The sequence below is a fragment of the Podarcis muralis genome, chromosome 1 (genome assembly GCF_964188315.1).
Source record: "Podarcis muralis chromosome 1, rPodMur119.hap1.1, whole genome shotgun sequence".
NCBI lineage: Eukaryota > Metazoa > Chordata > Lepidosauria > Squamata > Lacertidae > Podarcis > Podarcis muralis.
Genome location: NC_135655.1, coordinates 136,749,417 through 136,769,103, shown reverse-complemented (window position 1 = coordinate 136,769,103; position 19,687 = coordinate 136,749,417). Strand labels below are relative to the sequence as shown.

The 19,687-nt window shown below is 41.4% G+C and overlaps 1 protein-coding gene across 44 annotated transcripts in view; it reads left to right on the top strand.

Annotated features, from left to right (window-relative positions):
• The window catches only part of MAP2 (microtubule associated protein 2), a 291,706-nt gene that overhangs the window by 179,243 nt on the left and 92,776 nt on the right, over window positions 1-19,687 (top strand). For all 44 annotated transcript variants that reach the window (XM_077919568.1, XM_077919560.1, XM_077919532.1 and 41 more), the window contains one exon: window positions 6,514-6,799. In XM_077919568.1, coding sequence (XP_077775694.1) covers window positions 6,538-6,799 — 262 coding nt within the window. In that variant the 5' untranslated portion in view covers window positions 6,514-6,537. The remainder of the gene's footprint in view (window positions 1-6,513; window positions 6,800-19,687) is intronic.

Sequence of the window (19,687 nt, the reverse complement as noted above, 5' to 3'; positions counted from 1 at the left end):
ATCTCTTAATACTCATGGAGTAAAATGTGACTCCACACATCCCACTTGTAATGCATTTCATTAATAATGGTTTCATACACCTCTTTAATCAACTAAAAATATTATATTATTTACACAAGGTTGCCTTTAAATGTGGTAGATTGTGTTTTAAGGAATAGTTGCTTTTATTTGTTTAGAGGGCCTGGTTTAACAATATGCCATTCTTCACCATGCGACTGTTTATTTAGGATGCAAGTTTATGATGATTAACGTTTTATACTCAGAGGTTGAGGTAACGGTTTTTACAGCAGAAGTCTAGCAGCAATAATTAGCAAGTCATTAAAAAGAAAATTCCAATTTCAGGGACTTGCTTGAGAAGGCAAAAAGACTTTGCTGCCTAAAAAAATACGAAAGCAAGTGCATGGTTACTGACCCAGTCATGTCAGTCTGAGAATCTGAAGGAAACCCGACTGATAAGAGTTTTTAAATCTGAATACAGCCTTTTCATTCAACTCAGTTAGCAGAGGGCATGAATCATCTCTCAAACAGAGACAGTCCCTTTGGGTCAGAGCTGAGGTCATTGAAGGGACAGACTGCTTTCCTTAAGTGAATAAGGAAATGCACAAGACTTCATTCTGTGCCCTGCAGCATCCATTTTGATACATATGTTACTAGTATACAACATCCCATTAAGGATGCAAGTTAGAGCTTCTGGATACATATGTAAGGGCCTTCTGAAATTACTTTTTAGACAGAATGTCTGCCGCTCTGTTCATCTTGCTTTTCTCTGGGCAAAATTGTTTTTCCTCTAATGCCCTAAAAATAATTTCCGCCAGTGCCCCGTCTTTCTGTTTATATGCCTAGCCGTTTCTTTGTTGTGGTGTCTTACATATGTGTAGCAAAGCAAGAGTAGCTTTTCCACAGCACATTTTGCTGTGGATGAAGCCCTTCTTGTGTGTTTGTCCTAAACTTTAGCAAAGTAACAGTCTGTAAAACCCCATATGCTAGTTGAGCAACATGGGCATAAATAATTGGTTAGGAAGCTGCTTGGGACCTTCCACCTGACAGGACCTAACTGTCAGGAGCCCTGAGCTTCTCTGATATAAGTACTTTCATGGGGAATTAATGAAAGTTGAATTTATAAGTTGGATCAGATGGGGGAAAATATTCCTTAGGTCAGCAAGTACCTACTTAATTCCAGAGAACTCAGGGAAAGAAGTCTTATAATGAGCAGCAAGTTAAGATTTTATGTTTACCATTTTCTTGGTGCTACTGCAGTCAATTATTTCAAGCTAAACAGGCCAAGCTCACCTGTCCTGAATCTCCTAAATAGCTTTTGTGAAGGTCATATTAACACAACATGATACTTTAATACTACTGTATAACTGGAGTCAAGCACAGAAACAGTACTGTTTGAGTTGCAGAGAAATTTCACAGGCTCCAAGCTCTGTGTAGGAATTGCCGTGAGCTGGACTTGTCGAATCTCATTGTAAGAACTTCCACTCATTCCCGATAACACTAATGTTAATTTATGTCACAGCTTTGGACTCTTCAGCATTAAGTGAGCTGTTCCAGGATCTCAATGATTCTGAAAATGTGGAAGGCTTCTGCCATCCTGGAAAACAAAAACAAAAAAATCTACAGATGAGGAAGAAGGAGACCCCACTCAGGGCCACCTCCTAGCAGCTGTCCCGTGGGAAGAACTCCAGGAGAAAGCAGGATGTAGCCAAAGGCCACTTCAATGCCCACTCCTGCTGGACTTTCTTCCTCCTGCCCCAAAGTCCATGTTCCACTAACTGCTCTGTAGGAAGGTTCCTGACAATATTTCATAGGTTAACATCATTCATCTAAAAATAATAATAAGTAGTTTAATATTACTTGTAAGCCACATCACATCCAAAGCAGGATGTAAATAATTTTAATACATAAATAACTAAATTACTACATGTGACATCACTACATCAGGCTTGATGGGGATTCATCACTAACTTCCCCCTTCCCCAAAGTGGATCCCAAGTTCCCATGCAGCTGAAGCTCTCCTTGATCAAATGTAAATCGCTCTCCTTCTCTAAAATGGGTCAGATGTGTTAGTTCCTTGTGTGGCATTAACAGGACACCCTGCTATTTTCCCTGGCAGTCTGAGCAAAGAGGTTAATGAGTACCAACTACAGCCTTCTTCCACAGAAGCCAAGGGCAATTTTTCAGTGCCAGAAACTAAACTCTCCTTTCACCTTTAGAGATTAATCTTTTTTGGATCTGCATTGAGGCAACTTGCTAGAGATGCATATGTCAATTGCTAGCATGGCCTCACTGTACCGTTTGTGGAAAGGGAGGGGAAAGGAATAAAATACAATATATACATACACATTGCATTTTCCATGAGTGTGCTAACTGCATAAAAAGTGCAGTGCATATTTTATTAAAATGAAATGAGCCACTATAATTTTAGATAACCTTTCAAGTTAGCAAGACAAATATTTATGCACCTGTTATTTTAAGGCATAAGTTTTGCTCACTGATATCCAGAACAATTACCATCTGGAAATATGCTTATGTGTGATGTAGCTACTTAATATTGGTGGAAACCAAATACAATGTAACTTATCTCTGGTTTTCTACTCTAGCTAGATTAAATACAATCTAACCAAGACCTTGCATGTAGCCAAATTTGTGTGCTGGTATTGTCCACCACAGAACACTGCAACCACTTGGGATGAAAATAGAGCTTGAAGTAGCATTTTTATTACACTTTGTTTATTACTTCCTTGAGCCCTTGGTGGGGTCTGGCCAACCCCCCCCCCCAAACACTGGAACCCCCACTCCTCCTGCTGCCCCCCTTACTTTTTAAATAAATCACTAGAGTGGTGCCAACACTAGATCCCAGGGCTCTGAGAAAGGCCAAAGGGGTCCTTTTTCAGATCCAGGCACTCTGGGCAAGATGACCAAGAGAATGCCTATGCTGCTATGGTTTGTTATTGCAACTAGAAATATATTTTTTTAAACTTGGAATAATTCTAAGTTTCTAGCTGCTGCTGCTACTGCTGCAAATCAGAGTGGCAGCACAGACATTCCCTTGGCGACCTGACAAAATGTCTGGTTCTGAGAAGTAGGACCCCGTTGACTCTTGGTGCAAGGAGAAGAGAAACTGATCCAAGTGGACTTACTAGCTGTTACCAAAACAGTTCAGGCAATATATTGGAAAAACACAGCAAGACCCAGCAAGTTTAGAATGGCTAGAGAAAAGTTCTGAACATAGTAAAAATGAGGGAAAGTGTCTGACAACATTCAAAGGAACATATAAAAGGCAACCTACACTTTATAGCCAAATGGGCCCATTTCATTGGAATGAAAGAAATCCCATTAAGGAGACATGTACTTCTTGTCCAGTCTTTAGAAAAAGTCATAATATTATGATTATTTTGCTGTGCAGTCCTATCAATATTTATGAGAAGTAAAGACCACTGTGTTAATTATATATGGGATTGCAGGTTTAGCTGCTTTTTAAACAGTTAGTTTTTAAATTAAAAAATATAAATCAAAACTTCAGATTACTTTTTTAAAAATTGTAAATTGTAGCAAACATTTTTTATCTAAAGATACAAAGATACTGCTTTCTATCATGAAGTCTAATAATCTGGGGGCATAATCTCAGGCATGGTAATTTGGAGAAAGTTCCACTGACATCTGTTAAAGACTTTTCACATTTTGTGTTAATGAGAAAACAATAATTTAATATCATTATTTCCCCTACTGATACATTCTCCTCTCCACGCGCTCCTGAGGACATTTCTCACATCACCCTCACCTCTGCCCAGCCCAGCTGCTCCCACTCCATTCTGCGCCCCTCAACTGAGTCAGGTGGAGCCAACTGAGCGCATCATGTGAACTGCTCCAAGCGTGTATGAGTTGTTTTTTCTAAACACAAACCTCAGTTATTCAGGTTAAATTGCCATGTTGGCACTTTGCGATAAGTGGGTTTTGGGTTGCAGTTTGGGCATTTGGTTTCTAAAATTTTCGCCATCACTGTCCTAGACCAACTTCATCTAGAACTCTAATCTTGAAGTTTCCACAGCTCTCAGACAAATAACACCATCAAAATCCGGTCTTGTTGAGGAGTTTGTATAGCTTTCTTATTCCTCTGTTCAGTAGACATCTTCCTCTCACACATCTCTGCCTACCCCATGGCCTCTTCAAAGCATGCAATAAACTCAAACAGTGTAATTTTTGAAACAATTACCCTCAACTAATTCTTCTTTGCTATTTCAGGAAATCCATTTTAGAAACAAGGCAAAATGCTGTGTTGACATAAACAGTGGACAATGCAGTACTGATGAACATCCGTTGCTAAGATGTGTCCTTCACATCAATGTTGCACTTGTAGCCTTTGATTCCATATGCAGTAGAAATTAATGGAGTAGGTGTAGTTACCATTAAGCACAGGATAGCATCCCTTTGTTCGTTTATTGGGCTCCGTCACGTATATCTAATGTAGCACCTAAATTACATGTTCATGTTCTGAAAGTGTCCCCTCTAATTTCAAAACACAATATGGGTATAACATATTTAAATACTACCAAAGGCGGCAACCATTTTGTGCTCATTCAGTTGACACACAATCATCAATAGGTCATTTTGGACCTGGAAAAGGGCAGAATGGGAGCAGATCTGTGAGTAAAATCCCACAGATAACTGAGATTTATTTAGTTCTTAAATGTCTTTTTAACTTGGGGGGTGGGTGGGTTATTCTATCTATTCTGTGGAAGTATTTTAATCAACACCAGTTAGTTGCAGCTGACTTCAGTTAAAAGTGGAGAAGAAAAAACTTCACATGTATTAATATATGGACATCCCTTCTCATTCTCGCCGACTGGAGAAATGACTGGAGTATAGAACGTCCCAGAAAGCTTCAGTGAGAAATAGGCAGACCCTAGAGAAGACATATAATGGGTATAGAGCCTGTTGTTGTCTCTAGGACAAGGACTTGGAACACACACATTTCTGTAATTCCAGTGGATGGCTAAGGACATACAAACCCCAAATATACTTCATCATGACTAGAAAGAAAAATACTTTCAGTAACCTAGGTAAATTAGCCTACCTGCAAGCTAGACTTTAGAGTTTATTCTCTTCGGTTTCATTTTTTCCTCACTTTTACCCTGGCTGTGGGAAGAGGGACTGAATGACCCTTTAGTTCCTCTTCAGATCTTTAGTTTAAAAATTAGAAAGTGTCCACTGGAGAAGCAAGAAGAAGAAAACGTGGACACATTCTGTAGGAACTTCTTTAAGGGCTCAAGGAAGGAATAAACATTAAATAGTTAAGTCCAGCTTTTGTCTCCTGTCTTCCATCTAGCACCTAGTCAAATAGCTAGTGTGCTGACATCAATGGATTTATTGTATTTCTAAATATGCTGGACTTCTCAGTAGCAAGCCAGATAGTATATGGGATTGGATGGTGAGGGTTAAGACCTGGGTTAAAATTACTGCTCTACCAAAAAAGCTCCGTTTACTAATTTAACCTATGGCAAAGGTTTTTGTTGGGATATAATGGGATAACTGTGCATGAACTCAAAATAATAGTAGGATATGCATTTTAAATAAGTAAGTAAGTAAATTAATGAATGAATGTTGGGTAAAATCCTTGCTTCCTTGCTACATTGTTGTAATGAAGCAAAGCTTCCATGGTGGCTTTTCTTTCATGACAATTTATAGATAGTCTTGCAAGAAGTTTATTCATATTATTAGGGGGAAATACATATATTAACAGATTTCCCATTCATTTTCTTTTTTCTTTTCTTTTATTATTAGTTATTATATTTAGACATATGACATGGAACAGTTACATAAAACAAGAATTAAAATGAAACAACAGTTTATGTTCAAATAAATGTTTCTGAGTATATTAACAAGTTGTGTTAAAGTATACATAATTATTGCAGACAGGAAATGATGTATAATAAGATACATGCTTAGATTGTTGACCATTAGTAAAAGGTATTACGAATCAATAACAATTTTCATTCATAGGAATTTATAGGGAGTAAGGGAGAAAAGAGGAAATTAAATATATACTTCATTCACGCCAAACTATGCTGTAAACTGTGGGTGCTATTCTGCCATACGCCTCTTTATTTGTATAATCAATAAGATCACAACAAATTGCGTAAAAAATGTCTAATTTCTTTTGTCCTCTGGCTACTTTTTATTTTTGTGTCAGTTTTTCCAGTAATGTTGTTTGACATATTGCATTATGCCATTGATCCATAGTCAATAATTGTAATGATTTCCATGTCCTGACAATGGTTGTTCTTGCAGTGGTTAATAGTTGTGTAATGAGTTCTTTATTTCTAATTTGCAACCTATCATGACTATACAAATTAAGTAGCGTAAGTCCTGGAGTCCTGGGAACTGTTTGCCTTGTAATTAAAGATATTTCTGTAAATACATTTTGCAAAAATCTTTCAGTTTTTGGACACTCCCATCACATGTGCTGATATGTCCCTATAATAGTGATATTTTATTCATTTCTTGTTACAGGAACAATTGTAAAGGCGGAGCAACATGGCTGACGACAGGAAGGACGAAGCTAAGGCACCACACTGGACTTCAAGTCAGATAGCAGAGGCTTCTTCGCACTCACACTCCCCTGAGATGAAGGAGCAAAGCGGCACAGGCGAAGGACTAGTCAGAAGTGCCAATGGATTTCCATACAGAGAGGATGAAGATGGTGGATATGGTTCACGTGGGCAACAGAGCTCATACTCCAGAACCAAAGAGAATGGGATCAATGGAGAACTAGCTACAGGAGAGAAAGAAACTGCAGGTAAAAGACCCCCTTTCCTTTGTCCTTTAAAGACTTGCTTTTCAAGGGGAGAGCGCTGCAGATATTGGTATCCGATTCACCCTACACTAGATCAGACTGCAGCAGGTGGTGCAGCCCACACATTGGAAATGGAGCAGATTTCTCTTGTGAAAGGCATTTTGGGGCAGCCTGGGCCAAGGTCAAATCCTAAAGTTAATGGGAGGGAACACAACACAGAGAAAGAGAGGGCTCTCAGCTCGGTGGTAGAGCACATCCTTTGCCTGGATGTGCTCTACTATGTGTCTTTGGCACCTCTAATTAAAAAGCCTTTCAGATAATGGGTCAGGAAAAGGTCTAAGGCATTAGACAGCTTTGCCAGACACAGCAGAAATGTGAGGTTGGACAGGACAATTGTCTGACACAGCATAAAGCAGGCTTCTCTGTTCCATAGTTGTCCTACTTCACAGGATCAGGTCTCAAGAGTGAAACCAAGGGCAGACACTGTCATAAATGATTTCTTCCCTGGCTCGCTACACTATTTTACTCTAAAAACCGAGGTCATTATAGTCACGACATTGGATGTGATTCCTGGCACCACTGCCATTTTTGTTGAATATATAACTGAGTTAAATGAAATATTAGAAGATGAGCATGTGACTTGCTGTACAAAAAGTCAGACCAGCTGCTTAATCTTAATGCATATACTGACCTGCAAGCCATTAAGCCATTTCCAGTTCAGAAAAAAAATTAACGTTAGAGGGAAAGTTCTGCAATGCATAGACTATCCTTCTGCTTCAGATATCAGTTTTGTGTGTGCAAAGAGATCTGGGGTTGTTGTTGCGGGAGAAACCATTCAAACACAAGTTTTCCTACTTGAAGTCTAGAAAGTGGTTGCAGTTCAGAAACAAAGCTTGGATTTTGCTGATAGTCTTGACTGAGAGAGTACTCCAGAGAGAGGGCTCCAGAATAAGGAAGTTTGTCAGATCAAGCCATTTGGGTAATCAGTTACTCTGCTAAAAGGTTACTACAGCTCCACTGCATTCAGGACTGAATTGTATTAACCCTTTGTCAAATGTTGTTAGATAATTTGGGCCAGAGCCTTCTTGCTACTGGGTGTGCTGGCAATGGCGTAGATTTATTTGATTGATTTTACTTATATACCACTTTCCCACAACAATCTTTGCCCAAAGTCAGCGGTGGAGGAAGCCGCTTGGGTACCTGGGGCAGAACACCAAGGGGTGGGGCAAGCCTCCTATAGGGGCAGGGTGAGGACCGGGCGCACCGCGGGGCCTCTGGAGTCTGCCTGCCTCCTCCCACTCAGCCAACTCTACAGCTGGGGGGGAGGCAGCGGGTGGACCATTTGGGCAGCGCGGAGCCTGTGCACACCCAAGCCACCATGTCTCTCCCAGGAGAGACATATGGCCTGGGCGCACTGCAGGCCCCACAGTGAGTGCCGGCCGGCATTTTGTCACCCCCCTCAGTGGTGACACCTGGGGCGGTCTGCACCCACCTTCCTCCGCCCCTGCCCAAAGTTGCTTACAGAAAACATTTAAAGCATCAAACTAGAGAGCATTGGAAACACATTTTTTTTAAAATACAGAAGTTGTCAATAAATTCAAAGTAACAAAAATCAACAATTGAGCAAACACAGAATAAATTCAATATTACAAAGCACCAATAATAATCTAGGCTCAAGTACATAAATATAAAGCAAAAATTAAAGTTAATCATCAATAAAGTTTCTGGCATTGGTCTTGCTTCACTCCAAGGAGTCTGGCTTAAATACAGTTCAGCCAGGGATTTGTTGGGGTAGATCAGGGGTGGCCAACTCCCAAGAGACTGCGATCTGCTCACAGAATTAAAAAAACTGCCAGTGATCTACCCCTGCTTTGGGGGGGTTCAGGTCAAAGTTGTTGAGATAGTTTGAGGGAGGAGGAAAGCCATGTTTTTGGGGGTTCAGGACAAAGTTGTTGAGCTTTTTTGGGGGGAGCCAAAACTTTTTCGGGGAGGGGGAGGAAAGAGCTACTGTGATCACCACAGACATCCAGTGATCTACCAGTAGATCAAGATCAACCTGTTGGACGTGCCTGGGGTAGATCACATGCAGCTGTCTCCCCCATCTCTCCTCCAGAGGAGGCTGACAGCTATAAAAGGCAAATGTTGGGGAGAGCAGTGATGGTAAGTCTCTTCCCCAGCCTCCTGGAAGTACCAACTGCTGGTGTAGGTTTTATTGCACCAATCTGGACTACCCAAGATAGAAACTTGTTGTCTTGATTTTGGTCTTTGGAACCGTCAGTTTGTTTGTTTGTTCTTTTTATACTGAGGTGTGCATCTTCAGCCTCAGTGAATGAGGCACGCTATACGCAGGCCCCTTAGTCTGCTGCAGTGTCAAGTTCCACAATTTATAAACCCAAATGCAAATCCATTGTAAGTATATTACAAATTATGAAACTATTGATAATAATTATTTAATGTATTTATAACACACCCTTCAGTGTGATAGTTCACTGGGCCGTATATTGACAATTTGTTAAAATACAACAGAGCAAGATGACTTAAAATATATAAAACCAATATGCATAATAAAACAGCAATCCAGCCGCAGAAGAAGCCGATTCTTAAACCAGCCACCTGCATAGGTCTGAAATGGGTTTGTAGGCGCCTATTTGATCTAATAAATTAGTCAGATTTGTTTAATTAAGCTATAAACTCTATGCATCATCAACGCAAGAGATAACAGCTTCTCTGAAGCAGTGTCTCTCATGCACAATGAAGAGCTTTGTCTTCACTGATGAACTGAGCTTTAGATGAGAGAAGGGAAGAATATGACTCATGGAATGTGGGTAGGTAAGGAGTGGGCAGAGTAGCTAAGGCTTGGGTCTTCAAACAGGAAGAGTGAGCTATGAAGAATCAGTGTCTCCTGGACTGCTGGAGACAAGGGCTATGTAACTAGTATTTATATATGCATTGTCAAGTTACCTGGATCCAAAGAATCGTGAGCATCAGAAGGAAGTGCATTAGTGTTGTACTATGGGACGCGGGTGGCGCTGTGGGTTAAAGCCTCAGCGCCTAGGGCTTGCCGATCGAAAGGTCGGCGGTTCGAATCCCCGCGGCGGGGTGCGCTCCTGTTCTTCGGTCCCAGCGCCTGCCAACCTAGCAGTTCGAAAGCACCCCCGGGTGCAAGTAGATAAATAGGGACCGCTTACTGGCGGGAAGGTAAACAGCGTTTCCGTGTGCGGCTCTGGCTCGCCAGAGCAGCGATGTCACGCTGGCCACGTGACCCGGAAGTGTCTCCGGACAGCGCTGGCCCCCGGCCTCTTGAGTGAGATGGGCGCACAACCCTAGAGTCTGTCAAGACTGGCCCGTACGGGCAGGGGTACCTTTACCTTTTTTATGAAATGCTAGGGACGCGGGTGGCGCTGTGGGTTAAAGCCTCAGCGCCTAGGACTTGCCGATCGAAAGGTCGGCGGTTCGAATCTCCGCGGCGGGGTGCGCTCCCATTGTTCGGTCCCAGCGCCTGCCAACCTAGCAGTTCAAAAGCACCTTCGGGTGCAAGTAGATAAATAGGGACCGCTTACCAGTGGGAAGGTAAACGGTGTTCCGTGTGCTGCACTGGCTCGCCAGATGCAGCTTGTCACGCTGGCCACGTGACCCAGAAGTGTCTTTGGACAGCGCTGGCCCCCGGCCTCTTGAGTGAGATGGGCGCACAACCCCAGAGTCTGCCAAGACTGGCCCATACGGGCAGGGGTCCCTTTACCTTTACCTTTACTATGAAATGCTACTAGGAGACCTTTTGCAGTGAAGTACCACAATGTGTCTCCTGCCAACCTAGCAGTGCAAGTAGATAAAGAAAGGTAAACGGCGTTTCCGTGTGCTGCTCTGGTTCACCAGAAGTGGCTTAGTCATGCTGGCCACATGACCCAGAAGCTGTACAGCGGCTCCCTCGGCCAATAAAGCGAGATGAGTGCCGCAACCCCAGAGTCGGCCACGACCGGACCTAATGGTCAGGGGTCCCTTTACCTTTACCTTACCACAATGTGTTGGAGGTTGCATTACCATAAGAGAAACATGGTGAATAAGAAACGTACAGTTGCTAACATATAAGCTATAGTAGGCAGTCCAGAGTCTTGAAAAGATGTGTGAAGTGCCAGAAATTTAGCAAGTGGAAGAACTTCAGTGGATCTGGGGCCATCTTTCTAATGCATCATTCTTCTGCTATACAGTCATACCTCTTGTTACGTCCGCTTCAGGTTGTGCGTTTTCAGGTTGCGTCCTGCGGTGACCCAGAAGTACCGGAAAAGGTTACTTCTGGGTTTTGTCATTCGCGCATGCACAGACGCGCAAAATAACATCACGCGCATGCGCAGAAGCAGCGAATTGCGACCTGTGCATGCGCAGACATGGGTTGTTTTCCGTTCAGGTTGCGAATGGGGCTCCGGAACGGAAACCTGAGGTACCACTGTATCAGAAATGGCTTGTCAATGAGTGGAAGAGGCTTTCGGCTAGCTAGAGGGCAGCTTTGGATCCAAGCCAGCGTTTATGCTTATTGGGAATTACTACAAGTTTCTCCCAGCCAGTGCTTTGCTGGAAAGCGACATACTGACCAGATGAGCATCTGCTTTGGGGAGCTCATTAGCATTACCTGCCAACTTGAGCTTTTGGTTGGAATCCAGGCAGTAGATGTAACCACATGCACACTTACTCTTCTGAAGTCCTAAGCCTACCCATATTCTGCTTTACCTGCAAAAAGTGCAAACATTTCAAGATTTATCTTTATGTAAAATATAATCATTGCATAAAAAGAATAATTTGGCATTCATAAAAGTTTATCGCTGAAAGTAACTTAATATTTCTTTAGGATTTTTCTTCAGGCAAATACATTTTTTTTCAGCCTCAGTGCATTAAGCAGTAGCAATTCATCTTTCTCACATGAACAACTGCCCTTGGTGGTGTATGCAACTATGCATGCTAAGAGTGAGCCTAACCTCACTTTTAAAATCTTCTGAGATTTAATCTTCTGCATTGGCCATGATGAGTGATTTTACTTGGGGCATTCTTACACAAATGAAAAGTAGGCAAATAGATAGACTGGTGGCAATTCTAGTGATGGCCAAAATAACCTCACAGACCAAATGGGAAGCCCACAAGCTGGAGGTTCCCCGGCATTGCTGTAGGAAATGGGAGGGTTATTCCCCATAGGACGCGGCCTTTTATTCCCTTAAAGGCAGGATATAGTACTCCTGGTGCTGGATCTACCCTACCCCAGTGTAGCACTGTGTGGAAGGTGGGGGGATTATTATTTGTAAGTAACCTGTAACATTTATTCTCTTTTTGTCTGGGGGAATATTGTAGCAATTAAGCCCTAGAAACATTGGATGCTCTTTTTATATCCCTGTGCCTGTCTCCACACTTCTTTCCTTGCAGACTGTTTAATTTTCCCGCAGGCGATGTTCAGAAATAGTGAGAAAATGTTCCTCAGCCAGGCAGAAGGATTGCCTGTGACCACATATGCTGACTCTGCAGCAGGCAGGTGATTCAGAGATGGTTGTTCCACTCTTGGTTCCTCCTCATTTTCAACAAGGCCCTTACCTGGCATTGCTGCAAATCCATGAGAAGCTTCCTATTGATTCTTAGTGAATTTGAAGAGTGTTGCTAGTTTTGAAACATATATTCTCGTTTCCTAGTTTGGGCACTGGGGAAAGTGAGAAATCCTCTTCCAAAGCCTGGTGTTATTTCTCAAAGGTATTTGAAGAGGATACTGTATTCTTAGCAGTTCAGAAGCATGGATCTTGTAACTAGAATTACTTTAGACAGAAAATCAATGTTCATATTTCCACCCATTCCAGTCCATTTCCATCCACATTCCCTCTTCTCTCTCTCTCTCTCTCTCTCTCTCTCTCTCTCTCTCTCTGTGTGTGTGTGTGTGTGTGTGTGTGTGTCGAGCAATTGCTGCTGATCCTGGCACTGTTTCATCCTTTTCTCACTGCAGCATTGCAGCATTTCTCATCTTTGTACCGTGCATTGTCCTTGCCTCCAGGAAACTGACAAGAGTCCTTGCAGAATTAAACACAGTTTCTGGGCTAAAAGAATTCAAGTCCAGCACTTAGGGAAATATATTAGGGATAGATGGATCAATCTGCTTCTTGTCCATGTCCGCAATGCATATGTGCATTGAAAAATCCAGTCTGTTATTTCAGCATCAATCTGCAAGTTCCATTTAAAAACAACAACAAAAACATGCATACAAATTTACTTTATTTTTTGACATATTTACCCACAAAATTGGCATTTCAATATGCATTTTATCCCAAAATATTTTATCACCCTTTAACATAAAACATGCATTTTGGAGCCAATAACCATTTTGCAAAATTCAGAGATGTGCAAAACATGAAATATGACTGTGTTCTGATCTATGTATTTGTTCAGAAAGTGCTAATCAGGAGAGTTCACTTAAAAAAATGTGTCTCAAATGAAATCCGTGAGCCATAGAATTTTATACCTAGAGAACCTTCCCAAGATCCTGGTTGAGATCATTTTTTTGCTTGGTCTGGAGCTCATGTTCTGAATGAATCATAGAATTGTAGAATTGGAATGGATCTTGAGGATCGTCTAGTCCAACCCCTTCAGCGCAGGAATCTCAACTAGATCATCCATGACAGATTGTCATCCAGTCTCTGTTTAAAAACCTCCAAGGAAGGAGAGTCCACCACCTCTCATGGGAGTCTGTTGCACTGTCAAACAGCTCTTACTGCCAGAAAGTTCTTTAGTTTTGAAATACATATATATATTGTTTATAGCTAATACAGTATGAGTACAAACCACACAGCTACAAAAATAAAAAATAAATAAAAACAATACATGCACCACACCAGGACAAGTCTACAATTTAGGAAAGTTACTTCTAGTCAGCGTCTCTAGGGCTTAGCACTAGCACTATCCAGAAAGGTTGCCCTTCTCTTTCTTGCTGATAGTGCAAATAGTGCCACCCTATTTCCTTTCTTGTAACTTGAAGCCATTGTTTCGAGTCCTAGCCTCCGGAGCAGGGAGAAGAAATCTTCATCCATGCTCCATGTAATAGCCCTTTAGAAATTTGAAGGTGGCTATTGTCAGATGCTGTTGTGGTTGCTCGAGAGTAACCAGGCAGGACTCCGACCTGTCTTCTACAGGCTTTATTTTGGTGCAAACTATTTACAGTGAAGAGCGTCATAAGTTCATGTCTGGCTCAATCGCTAGCAGAATCCGGGAATGGTCTGTTCTTGTACCTCGCCCAACATAAAAGTTTCGTCACCCCCAGCCTTTTCCGCCCCTCCCTGCACCTCAAACTACTGCGCATGATGGGCGAGGGCAGGGGTGTGCTTCCCTCCTCTCCGGCTTGCTTAAGGCTCTTTCTAGCACCTCTGGTCCTTGCACCTCTTCTCCACTGGAGGTGGGGCTTTCCTCCTCGCCAGAAGAGGAACTGCTTCGCAAGATTTTCGGAGGCTCCCTGTAACACAACTCCCCCTCTATTTCTAGCCTCTGAGCCGGTGGCAGTTCCCTGACATCCATCATATTTCCTCTCAGTCTCCTCTTATACAGGCTAAACATACCCAGTTCTCTCAGTTGTTCCTCATAAGGTTTGTTTTCCAGACCCATGATCATCTGGTTGCCCTCTGCCCACTTCCCAGCTTATCAACATCCTTCTTAAATTGTGGTGCCCAGAACTGGACACAGGACTCCAGGTATGGTCTGACCAAGGCGGAATAGAATGGGAGTATTACTTCCCTTGATTGGGACACTGTATTTCTGTTGATGCAGCCTAGAATATTAGATATTTAGTTTCAGACATTCATTTTCTGTTGATATTTTGAAAAAATTACTAAGTGCAGGGTAAGCAGATACTTCTAAATAGGAATATCAGAAAGAAAATAGGCCTATGTTTATTTCTGCTCAGCAATTTATTCTATGAAAGCCCAAGCATGATGCTTATCCTGTTGATGATTAGTCTCCTGCGATATAAACTGTTATAATGAACTGCTCTGCTTTTTTTCACACACACACCCCCCCGAAAGGAGATCGTGATATTAATTGTTATACATTGCACACTTTGGCCCATACTGATTTAGGCACTGGCAAGCACATGGTACATGTCATATGTTCATGCTTGACATTTTAAGAATAACAAAATTTCATTTGGGGAGTGAATCAGGCTAGTTAGACATAACAAAACTGCACAGAATGCCAGATTCAATGTAGGGAACAGTGTGGTGCCTCACACATTTCCTGCTCTCTTTGCTGCCACATGCTTGCAGCCTCCAGTGAAAAGAGGTCATATTAACAAAAAGTGAAACATATCCAAGATGACCACATGACCACACATGACCACAAACTGGCAGAAAGGTCTGACGAAAACTGTACGGTTTCCTTTGCTGATACAATGAGCTGGTTGTAATGGCAAAAAAGTAAATACATTTAGTAGCAAATAGAGATGATGAATGTGAAGATAAGAAATGGTAATGCTCACAGTCCTCAGTTTACAGATATGAAGAAGCAGGCTGGCCATTGGTCCTTAGATGGATGGATGCTTAAACTATATTTCTTCCCAGCCTCCTACCCTGGGAAAGCTGCCCTGCCCTGCCTCTCCCACAGGGTCCTTCACCAGCCAGCCATCAGCTTCATTTGCATACAGTCCCTTCATTGACCCAGAGTAGAGGACATCTAAAAAAGAAAAGACAAGCAAAAAAGGAAAAGGAAAAGTAACAGAAAAATAGAAATGATAAATAAGGGGGAAAGATAATGAAAGAGAAATAAAATAGACATCCAATTCTCTCAGTTGTATATATAAAAATTATTCAAAATATTCAAATTGTTCACTCCAGCTGTTCCTCCTTCTGCTAGGCAATATATTCCCAGTCTTCAAACCAGGACATCTCAAGTCCATTCATTTTTCCTTCCACACAAAAAGTCTAAAGGAAGTTTTCCATTTTTTATTATGGATAAATGTCAACAATAGTCTTTCTCCAGGCCAACAAAGCAATTTTACTTCCAGTGTTGAGAAACAATAAATCCTTGATCTTTATTCCCATGGGAGTCTCTTTGTTGTGGTCATATATGAAAATTATTAATTCATAGTTATTTACTTCACACTCAATCTTCCAAACCTATTTCGTGTGGGCCATAGCTTTCCATCTGTCCATCGAAAATTTCTTAGTCTCTCATTGTGAAGAGCAACCCTTTCAGAGCATTGGAAGTCCCTGTTATCTCTGTTCCTCCAGAGGTAATGTGATAACCAAGATTTATGGCTTGGCTATCTGTAATCAGCAAATAATGATCTCTGTTGATGGAATGTTGTGAGGAGACGACTAGTCCACCATGATTCCTCCCTGGAAGTCCACAAATACAAACATCTTGATGCAAAATGAGAACCCCCTATTGATTCAAAAACAGAGAAACTTTCCTTAAGGGAGAACCCGGGGGACAGGATAGAGGAGGCCACCAGACCTCTCTCTGGGGGACGAGAGGTAATGCAGGCATGAGCAGACCTTAAACCAGCCTGAGTGAGAGACATACAGAACCTACTGAAACTGTGTTGTGCATTAGCCTTCTGACTAAACAAAATAATCTCTCTGGGGGAAACAGTTTAAATACCCTAAAGGAAGGGGTTACCTGTGACAAGAGGTGAACTTGGACCAGGTGTCAGTGGTTGTTTCTGAGGTGCTAAGTGGTCGTACAAGCTTCCACACAAAGATGAGAGAGGTTGAACTAAGGGAGCATAGGTTTGTTCCATGAGTTATTCAATACAGAGTGCCCTAAGTCCATGTCATATTTGAAATGTAGGCAATGGAGATTCCGCATTCAGGGCATGAAAGTAGATGTGCATCAGCTGAGAGGAAAGCAAACGGCTATTGATTATTGCTATGGGGCAGTGGATGGAAGCTTCAACCTCCTCAGGACTAAATAATGACTGAATTGAGGTTTGCTTGTGCTAGTAGTTGGCAAAAGGCTTAGGTCTCACATTAGGTATTAGCAAATAGAGTTCTTGCACATCTCAATCCCATGACAGCCAGAAGCCGCTTTTCAGTGAAAGCAGCTAGTCTATAAAAAGGATTGCTTCCTCTGTTGTGCTTGCACACTCATTGCAGAATAACCTGTAGAGCAAAGGAGCCAAGGCATTCTGGGGCATACATAGAGGGCACCTTGGTAACCCTCCCCTCTAAATTAGTCATCTATCATTCTGCTTTGTCAGCTGATATTTGCATTTTAATAAATCTGGAGTTGCAGGCTTTAATTTTTACACCTGATTTATAAAATGTGATTTTTCTTTTCTTTTTAAAATGTTAGTTCTCTTTTGCTGTCCTTCTAGTCAATACAAGTTGGATCCAGACTGTTAGTTGTATTTAGATCACATTGAAATCAGTGTGAAAATATAGTTATGATCAACTTAAGTCTTATGATTTTTATGAACAAAATGCAGCTAACACCACAATTCTCTATACGTCTGTCTGTTCAGAGGTAGAATCCGTTGACTTCAATGGGGCTTGCTGTCAGGTAGGTGAGTATAGAATTTCACACTTAGTCAGGATCCAACTCAACATGTCTATTGGCAAAGTAACATGACAAGCAGATTTTGCAGCTTTCCCCAGAAAAAGGTTGTAGAAACTTTAAAACATCTTTTACACATAATTTTTAGACCATAATTTTCTTGTGGGATCATTTGCTGTCCACGAAGGTCACCTGATAAATATGGAACTTTGCTTTTTAGTATGTGCTGAATCAGAATTTGAACAGCTAGCTGGGAGAAACTGCTGCAGCTTTTTCTTCCTGTCTTTCTTCAAAGGGGATAAATTCATTTCTTGAATAATTCCGTTTCTTGCCTTGAATGAATGGATTTGACTCCAGAGATTTTATATGTGTCTTTCTTGTCTGACTGAGTGTTCCCTTGTCCTTTCTCCAGCAGCCTTAGGCAGTTGTGTGGTTCACGTTCCCGGAGGAAACTAGTATGCTGCTGCAGCTCTTTGCCAAAGTTTGCCGCCATGCCTGAGCTCGTTTTTAACAAAGCTGTCTATAGTGATCCCAAACATGATTCCTTAAAGGTCACTGAAGTTACACACCCACTTGGGCAACTTTGTATGCTTGCTTCCCCAAATCATTTCTCCAGTTAGCTCTAGAGTACTCATTCATAAAATATGAATTCATTCATTTGAATTGCGGTCTTGGATAAACAGGAGAGATTGCACTGAAATGCTGCAAAACAGCAAGCTATATAAACAAGCTGCTACTACGGCTCATCAGGAGGCCAGAGGTTGCAGCTTTTCTCTTCAACGTTGCCATGCCAACATTTCAGTGCCCTAGCTGAGGTTCCTGTTTAAGCTCCTCTGAGAGAAAGTAGGCAGCATGGGAGGCTGTTTAGCATTCAGGAGCAGACCCACAGCAAACTGAACAGTCTGTGAACAGCCTGAGAAAGATTCAGTCTGTCAGACAAAGAATAGCAGGCCGTTTTTTCCTTGGTAGTAACTGCACAAGGTTACATGAATATGATTAAAAGACAAACGAACGAACAAATGAACGATAGATAGAGAGAGAGAGATATAGATGATAGATATAGATAGATATAGATAGATAGATAGATAGATAGATAGATAGATAGATAGATAGATAGATAGATAGATGATAGATAGATAGATAGATGATAGATAGATAGATAGATAGATAGATAGATAGATAGATGATATAGATAGATAGATGATAGATAGATAGATGATAGATAGATAGATAGATAGATAGATGATAGATAGATAGATAGATAGATAGATATAGATAGATAGATAGATAGATAGATAGATAGATAGATGATAGATAGATAGATAGATATAGATAGATAGATGATAGATAGATAGATAGATAGATAGATAGATAGATAGATGATAGATAGATAGATAGATAGATAGATAGATAGATAGATAGATGATAGATAGATGATAGATAGATAGATAGATAGATAGATAGATAGATAGATAGATGATAGATAGATAGATATAGATAGATACTAAACTAAGAAACAGAGTCCCCATTACCAGGGGACTAAGCATTGCCAGGTATAACTAAAAAGAAACATCTCAGGCTGCTCACATTAATTCCCAAAATGAAGGCAGGTTAGATTGCTGCAATGCATTAAACGCAGGACTGCCTCTGAAGATGGTTCAGAAACTTCAGCTGGTGCAGAATTTGGCAGCCAGGTTGCTCACTGGGGCAAGACAGTATGAGCATATAACACCAAGCCTGGCCCAACTGCAGGGGCTGCCAAAGTGGTTTCCGGGCCTAATTCAAAGTGCTGTTTTTCATCTATAAAGCCTTAGGTGGCTCAGAAACACAGTACCTCAAGGACCGTATCTCCCATATAAACTGATCTGAACCCTTTGATTATTATTATTATTAATTATTTCATTTCTATACCGCTTTATATTTTTAAGAAAAATCTCAAAGCGGTGATCATCACATGAGGCCCTTCTTCATATGCCAGATCTCCACAAGTGGTCTGGAGGGAGGCAACACGAGAACAGGCCTTTTCTGCAGTGACTCCCCCCTTGTGGAATGCTCTCCCCAGGGAGGCTCAACTGGGACCTTCATTACATATCTTTAGGTGACAGACGAATTTTTTCCTCTTCAACCTGGCCTTGCTCTGATTGAACATTCTACAGCCTTTTAAATGTGTTTGTGAGTGACAGGTTTTTCGTTTCCTTTTGTATTTGTATTTGTTTATATTCTGTATTTTGTGCTTTTATTTTGTATTTTGATGCTGTGAACAACCTTGAGATCTTTTCGATGAAGGGTGGTAATATATATATATATATTTATGCATGCGCAAGCAAGCACGCACACACACACACACACACACACACAGCTGCCTGGCTGAATAGCAAGTTTTGAATG